The 8,472-nt window shown below is 42.7% G+C and overlaps 1 protein-coding gene across 1 annotated transcript in view; it reads left to right on the forward strand.

Moving 5' to 3' along the window:
- The first annotated feature begins 1,136 nt into the window (after nt 1-1,136).
- Nucleotides 1,137-8,472, forward strand: part of DNAH8 (dynein, axonemal, heavy chain 8) — a 324,670-nt gene continuing 317,334 nt past the window's right edge. Inside the window, exons 1-4 of the mRNA XM_010848693.1 lie at nt 1,137-1,322; nt 1,430-1,564; nt 4,768-4,852; nt 6,709-6,860. Of these exons, the coding sequence (XP_010846995.1) occupies nt 1,152-1,322; nt 1,430-1,564; nt 4,768-4,852; nt 6,709-6,860 (543 nt within the window). The 5' untranslated portion in view covers nt 1,137-1,151. The remainder of the gene's footprint in view (nt 1,323-1,429; nt 1,565-4,767; nt 4,853-6,708; nt 6,861-8,472) is intronic.

Genomic DNA, 8,472 nt, shown 5'->3' on the forward strand with positions numbered 1-8,472 from the left:
ATGCTTTCTCCTTGGAAGAAAAGTTATGACCAACCTAGATAGCATATTCAAAAGCAGAGACATTACTTTGCCAACAAAGGTCCATCTAGTCAAGGCTATGGTTTTTCCTGTGGTCATGTATGGATGTGAGAGTTGGACTATAAAGAAGGCTGAGCACCGAAGAATTGATGCTTTTGAACTGTGGTGTTGGAGAAGACTCTTGAGAGTCCCTTGGACTGCAAGGAGATCCAACCAGTCCATTCAAAAGGAGATCAGCCCTGGGTGTTCTTTGGAAGGAATGATGCTAAAACTGAAACTCCAGTACTTTGGCCTCCTGATGCGAAGAGTTGACTCATTGGAAAAGACTCTGATGCTGGGAGGGATTGGGGGCAGGAGGAGAAGGGGACGACAGAGGATGAGATGGCTGGATGGCATCACTGACTCAATGCACGTGAGTCTGAGTGAACTCTGGGAGTTGGTGATGGACAGGGAGGCCTGGCGTGCTGCAATTCATGGGGTCGCAAAGAGTCAGACACCACTGAGCGACTGAACTGAACTGATTTCCCTGGGAATGGGGTATGTCCCCTAGGGTCATATCATGATCAGGAGAAGCACTTACACAGTTTGAAAAAGCCCCTAGAGGGATGTGTGTGTATGTGTGTGTGTGTGCGCTCTGTCTCACTTAAAAAAATTCTCTCTCTAGCGCCTTAAACTTAAGTTTCTTTAGATAATGCAGTAGGGAGAAATACATAATTTTGTTCACCTGTCTAGCCTCAAGGGTAGTAATTAACATATCGCGCTCAACGTTTTGAATAGTTTTAAAAGCAAACCTTTTATCATCCTAGGTTTTGAAGTTTTAAGGTGCTCTGCTGGTGGAAGGACCGGATAACATGAGCGCTGAGGAAGGCGACCCACCCCCTCCGGAAGAAGAAGCCCCTCCCTCGTCCGGAGAATCAGCGCCTCCTGGTTCAGAAGAGGTTGCCCGTCCAGATCCAGGAGATGAGGCTCCGCCCCCTGCAGAAGAAGAGACTCCTCCTCCTCCTTCCAGCGAGGAGGCCCCAACCCTTCCCGAAGAGGTGTCTGAGGGAGATACAGGCTCTCTTTCCGAGAAAGCCCCTACTTCCTCTTTAAGTGATTATTTGAATCTCCTTCCTTCTGATGAAAGGATAGTTATGCCAGACGATGATGAGTTGGAACCAGGCAGGGTGCGACCCAGGCCTGCGCCGCGAATGGTCCAGTCAATGCTTTCTGATGTGCTCTCTCAGTCTTCCCACAGATCATCCAAATATCGCCGAAGTATGAGTGGCATTCCAAATCTACAGGAAACATTAAAAGAGAGACAGGTTTTGCTTATGTTTTTCATATGTGTCACTTTGATCTCAAATGAAACGTTTTGGTGACTTTTCTTAATAATTGCATTTTTTTTTAACCTGTGGCTTTCATTCTTTAGGCAAGATATAGAGATGCAAGAGAAAACCGAAAAATGAAAATAGACCCTTCCTACAAATATATATTTGAAATTCTGTCAGAAAAGCTTGGCCTGGACATAGTAACTGTTGAAGAATTAATTTTGGATTGCCCATCTGTAAGTTTGAGTCTTATCACTCTCTTTTAGCTGCTTTTAGAGGAGTGATTGGTTTATGAAACATGGATTATTGTGAACAACAAAACATTTAGAAAGAGGTGGTTGGAATTTACCTAATTAGAGAGGAAGCTTTATTTTATGTAATTATAGCCAACTGGATGATATTTCTAGTTTGGCTTACTAGTGTGGAGGAAGGAAGGAAGGAAGGAAAAGAGTTGGCAACTAGAATTAAGCTAAATTTTAATTCAGAATGGCTTCAGAAGTTAAGAGGAATAGTAAAGCACAGGTAGAGTGATATTTTAAAAGTACAGGTTATATAACCTACAAGTGAAAATTATTTGGATAGAAAAACAAACTGCAGAAATAGAGCTAGGGCACAGTGACTGTTGCATGAATATATTGGAAACCAGTGAGGTGATTCCCATGTATCTCTGCATGCCAGGGACACCCCACTGCCTACTTTTCTGGCATAATTATTAACAGTTCCTCCTTTCACTCCAAAAACGGTCCCAGTTTTGGATGATGAATTTACTATATATGGTCACCCTAATTATAGTAATATATGATAAACTGTGACTTTCATAGCAGTTCCCAGAAGCAGTGTTATAGCTTCCTTGTAGCTCAGGTTCTAAATTAATTTTCTTTTAAAAAAATTTGATACTTTTTGTTGTAAATTCCTTATAGACATTGATTCTCTTTTAAAAGTATTTATTTTTATTTATTTTTGGCTGCTTTGGGTCTTTGTTGCTTTGTACGGGCTTTCTCTGGTTGTGGTGAGTGAGGGCTACACTCTGTGGTCTGCGGGCTTCTCATTATGGCAGTGTCTCGTTGTGGAGCATGCGCTCTAGGCTCATGGGCTTCAGTAGTTGCAGTGCACGGGCTTAGGAGTTACGGATCTCAGGCTCTAGAGTGAGGACTCCGTAGCTGTGGCACACGGGCCTAGTTGCTCCGTGGCATATGGAATCCTCCTGGACCAAGGATTGAATCTGTGCCTCCTGCATTGGTAGGCAGATTCTTATCCACTGTGGCACCAGGGAAGTCCTAAATTAATTTTCAATAAAATTACTGTTAACTACTTGAGCTTGTCATCAAGTCTAGGAGTGACCTGGATCGTGAAAGTCACAGTTTCTCAGGTCACCAAAGTTCCATGTGGGAATGTAGATGTGGCCAAATGCTTTAAGGGCATTCAGGCTGTTAGCCGAGTAGGGCCTTGCACTTGGATTAATGATCTCCTGTTGCCATCTTGAAATTATTAATAATTTTTAAACATTTGGTTCTGCATTTTCATTTTATACTGGGCCCCACAAATTCTGAAATCTGTACTGGCTATGGGTCATACCACCCAATGGCAACAGGATTCTTTTTGCCATTCTCAAGCTGTTTTGTTTGTATTGCTTTTAAAAAATTATTTATTTATGGCCCTGTTGGGTCTTTGTTACTGAGTGGGCTTTTCTCTGGTTGTGTAGAGTAGGGTATACAGTCTAGTTAGACTGTGTGGGCTTCTCATTGCAGTGACTTCTTTTGTGGAACATGGGCTCTAGGGTGCGTGGGCTTCAGAGTTGCAGCATGTGGGTTCACCGGTTGCAGCTCCTAGGCTCTGGAGCACAGGCTTAGTTGCTTGGACAAATGTGGGATCTTCCTGGATCAGGGATGGAATCTATGTTTCCTGCATTGACAGGTGGATTCTTTACCACTGAGCCACCATCTGTTTCAATCTCTCCTGGCCTCCTTTCCTTACTATTTTGGCTCCTCTGACAACTCTGTTTGTGTGTCTGCCTGTTCTCCTAGTAGAAGAAAGTAACATAAAACAGCCCTGTACTCATCATTGAGCAGATGACCAAGAGATGAAGGAAAGGCAAATTTCTAAAAAAAAGTGTTTCTCAGATGGCCCAGGCTTCAGGCCTGTCCCAAGAACCATTCCTGTGCTTGGTTAGGGAGGAAACTATATAGGTGATCAACCTTGTTTCACCTGAAATTTGCAAGGCCACATAGTTGGCTAACTTCATAATTGGAATCCCAGTAGCTCTGCAGAAGTTTTAGGCATAGACATTGAGACTGGGCAGTGCCTTCAGAGGAGGATTGATGCTAGGACTCGGGAGATGGGTGCCTACAGAGGTGGTACTATCACCCGTAAGTATTGATATTTGCCCCCTGGTTTTCTTGACTGGCATTTTCTGCTTGGAGGAAGTTTTTCTCACTGGGCTAGCATGCTGGAGTGCCTGGTGGCTGCAAACCATTCCACTTGTCACTCCAGGGGTATGTCTTGGATTTGGGTTTATGTGGTTAAGTTATTCCTTAAGACTATCATGGACCAGGTCAGATACTGCTAAGGCAGCAAGAAATGGGAAATCTAGGATTAAGGGAAAATTCAGGCCAAAAAAGGTGTTTCCTTAAGAGTTCCTTGTGAATTGCAAAGCCACAGTGGAAGGAAGATCATACAGCCAGGAATGGAGACAAATGTCAAAATCTGGGAGAGATTAGAGTGTTTATTTGGTTACGTGTTCAAAGCCAGGACTTACAGTAGATTGGGATCATGATTAGTGGATGCATGAGGAAGCAGATGGAATAAGGAGCAGGGGATGGTACGTTTTGTTGTGTGGTTTAGGAAACTGGGTGTGTTAAGAACGGGTGTGGTGGTTAGTTTGTTGGCTTTCAGATCCATTCTCTTTTACTGTTCTGTTGCCTGGAAGACTGACCTTTCTGGAATCTACCACGTGCCCTCGCTCTCTTGCTTCCATGTGGCTCAGCCTCCGGGAGGTACCAGTAGGAGACTGGAGGGCATAGGGGAAAGAAGCCTGATCCTTCCCTCCTTGGCCGTGTTTCTGGCCATGATCTCCCAAGCAGTCCCTCTCCCCCAGCTCCTTCTTTCAGCCTGCTTCCCGCTGTTCCCCCATGCCTACCCTTCCAGGCCCTGAGGTGGTACTGGTTTTCCTCTGTTGGTTCATTTTATTATAGTTTCTTAGTCATTTTATTGGGCTTCCCCAGGTGGCTAAGTGATAAAGAATCTGCCTGGAATGCAGGAGACCTGGGTTTGATCCCTGGTTGGAGAAGATCCCCTGGAGAAGGAAATGGCAACCTATTCCAGTATTCTTGCCTGGGAAATCCCATGGACAGAGGAGCCTGGTGGGCTATAGTCCATGGGGTCACAAAAGAATTGGACATGACTTAGCCACTAAACAAGTCATTTCTCTTTTACTTAACAGCTGGAAGCATTTACTCTCTTTTTTATGAAAGATGGTTGCAAGACACTGAAATTTTTGTACCAAGAAGGAGATGTACCTGGTCTTGGTAAGTATGTTCTGCAAGGGTAATGTGCCAGCTGTTCATGAATGAATGTGAAAATGTAGCATATCTTTTCTCTTATACATAGACAATCCTATATTTATAAAGGAAATTATCAGGAGCTTACAGGATTACCATAATGATTGAAGAAGAAAACATCCTTATAAAAGTCATTGACTTCCCCTGGGAATATGCATTTTCACTAGGGTTTAATTGCCTTTTCCCTGAAACAGATAGAGAGCCATTCTGTACACATGTTGTCAGATGACCAGAAATAGTCAGGAAACCACCTGAAAGCACAGCCGTTGCTCCCTATGGTCCTAGGTGAGCCTCCTGTGTCTGCTGCTGCTGTAGTTGGAATATCTGGCTTTCCCTACTTTTCACGTTATTCCAAAAAGAGTTGCTGCTTTACCAGGTTGGTAAACTTTTATCTTAATAAGTAGGTACATGGCCCGTCCTTTGCTCTTAGGCTACTTATCTTATAAATCCTGTGGATTTTACCTTCACTATGTCCCCTCTATTGGTTCTTTCTTGCTTTCCTCCTCTGCTGCCTTTAAGCTAGGCTCATATCTCATGCCCATCTCTGGATTCTAGATCCAAAAATAGTATCTGTTGTCAGATTCCCTCTCTGAAATCTATACTATTTATTCTTGGTAAGTAAACCTTTAATTAGGCCCAGATTCTTCATTTATTGCACCAAGGCCTGTCATAACCTGGGCACACAGTGCTTGTTTAGTTGGGTCTCCTAATCTCCTCTTAACCAGAATTTGCTGCTCCTTCTAAGTCAGTCTTCATTGTTCTCTGTTCATACCAGAGTCATTTCTGTGCCCTTTTCTCCACTCTCCATCCTGACTGTATCTGAATGCCTTTCTTCTCTCCACCTAGACAAATCCTACCCCTCTTCGGGATCACTTCATGCGTTCTCTTTTCTTCAGAGCCTTCCTAGAGTTTTCCAAACCACGTCCATCACTATCCTCCAAATTCCTGTCTCTTTTAAAGTTTGCACTGTCAAACAGAGCACTTGAGGATGTTCTTCTGTTTTCATCTTGCTGTTCAGTTGCTCAGTCGTGTCTGACTCTTTGAAACCCTGTGAACTGCAGCACACCAGGCTTCCCTGTCCTTCACTATCTCCCAGAGTTTGCTCAGAATCATTGAGTCAATGATGCTGTCCGACCATCTCATCTTCCGTCTCTCCCTTCTCCTCCTGTCCTCAATCTTTCCCAGCATCTGGGTCTTTTCTAATGAGTTGGCTTTTCACATCAGGTGGCCAAGGTACCGGAGCTTCAGCTTCAGCATCAGTCTTTCCAATGAATATTCAGGGTTGACTCTTTTAGGATGGACTGGTTTGATCTCCTTGCAGTCCAAGGGACTCTCAAGAATCTTCAAACACTGAAGATAGATACCTAATTAAATGATAAGTTTTCATTGAAATTAGCTCAAGGAAAGATTTCGTATAAGTTGGGTGCTGTGAGAATATTTAGTGGGGGACAGGATCTTCTTAGGGGAGTCACTGAAGGTTTCCCTGCAAGGTGGCATTCTGGCTAAAATATGTAAGATTAGCAAGGATTAAGGAGGTAGAAGGTGGACAATGGGATGGCAGAAGAGTTTGCATGAAGACCCTGCCTGAGGCCAGGCCGGAAGGAACAAAGTGCAGAGCTCAGGGAAAGGCCCCTGAGGAGGTGGCAACGTTAAGATTTGCAATTACTAACATCTTTTTGTAGGCAAAAAATTTTATCCCACAATCATATTGAAAACTTCTTATACTAAAGTAAGGCAAGGAACACCAGTGTAAGAATCACAGTAATTTATCACATTTAATCAGTTATGTGATCATATGTTAAGTTCTTGACTTTTGTTTTCAGAATGTGGTCGAACTATTGCTGGAGCAACCAAAGGGGCAAAAATGATGAGATTGTATGTAGACAACGCAGCACCGGAGAAACTAAAAGGACAGTGTGTATTTTTTGTTCGCTGTCGCAACGATATCCCTATAAATACTAAAAATATTCAGGAAGTATGTTTATTTTTTTTTCAAATATATAGTTAAATATTTTTGCCAGCTTTATTGTGATACAATTGACATATAACATTATGTAAGTTTAAGGTATGCAAAGAATTTATTCAATACATTGTGAGATGATTACCACCATAGCATTAACTTCATATAATTAACTACTTTTCTTTTTTGGTAATGATGTTTAAGATCTACTCCCTTAGCAACTTTCTTCTTTTTTAAGGTTTTTTTTTTTTTTTGATGTAGACCATTTTTAAACTCTTTATTGCACTTATTACAATATTGCTTGTTTTATGTTTTGGTGTTTGCCTACAAAGTATGTGGATTCTTAGCTCCCCAGTCAAAGATTGCATCCCCTACATTAGAAGGTGAAGTCTTAACCACTGGACTGCCGGGGATGTCCCAGCAGCTTTCAAGTATATGATATAGTAATTTATGCTTTTTTTAAAAAATTTTATTTTATTTTTTAACTTTACAATATTGTATTGGTTTTGCCATATATCGAAATGAATCCGCCACAGGTATACATGTGTGCTTTTGAACTCTGGTGTTGAAGACTCTTGAGAGTCCCTTGGACTGCAAGGAGATCCAACCAGTCCATCCTAAAAGGAGATCAGTCCTGAATATTCATTGGAAGGACTGATACTGAAGCTGAAACTCTAATACTTTGGCCACCTGATGTAAAGAACTAAATCATTGGAAAAGACCCTGATGCTGGGCAAGACTGAAGGCAGAAGGAGAATGGGACAGAGAATGGGATGGTTGGATGACATCACGGACTCGATGGACCTGAGTTTGAGCAAGCTCCGGGAGTTGGTGATGGGCAGGGAAGCCTGATATGCTGCAGTCCATGGAGCTGCAAAGAGCTGGACATGACTGAGCGACTGAACGGAACTGATTGTTGACTATGGGGCTTCCCGGGTGGTGCTAGTGGTAAAGAACCTGCCTGCCACTGCAGGAGACACAGGAGACTCGGGTTTGATCCCTGGGTTGGGAAGATCCCCTGGAGGAGGGCATGGCAACCCACTTGAGTATTCTTTTTTTTTTTGTTGCTATATTTTTTTTTTAATTTAATTTTATTTTTAAACTTTACATAATTGTATTAGTTTTGCCAAATATCAAAATGAATCCACCACAGGCATACATGTGTTCCCCATCCTGAACCCTCCTCCCTCCTCCCTCCCCACACCATCCCTCTGGGTTGTCCCAGTGCACCAGCCCCAAGCATCCAGTATCGTGCATCGAACCTGGACTGGCAACTCGTTTCTTACATGATATTCTACATATTTCAATGTCACTCTCCCAAATCTTCCCACCCTCTCCCTCTCCCACAGAATCCATAAGACTGTTCTATACATCAGTGTCTCTTTTGCTGTCTCGTACACCAGGTTATTATTACCATCTTTCTAAATTCCATATATATGCATTAGTATACTGTATTTATGTTTTTCCTTCTGGCTTACTTCACTCTGTATAATAGGCTCCAGTTTCATCCACTCGAGTATTCTTGCCTAGAGAATCCTATGAACAGAGGAACCTGCTGGGCTATGGTCCATAGCGTTGCAAAGAGTTGGACACGACTGAAATAACTTAGTGTAGCACATTGTTACCA

Source organism: Bison bison, unplaced genomic scaffold (genome assembly GCF_000754665.1).
Source record: "Bison bison bison isolate TAMUID 2011002044 unplaced genomic scaffold, Bison_UMD1.0 scf7180017864270, whole genome shotgun sequence".
Lineage (NCBI taxonomy): Eukaryota > Metazoa > Chordata > Mammalia > Artiodactyla > Bovidae > Bison > Bison bison.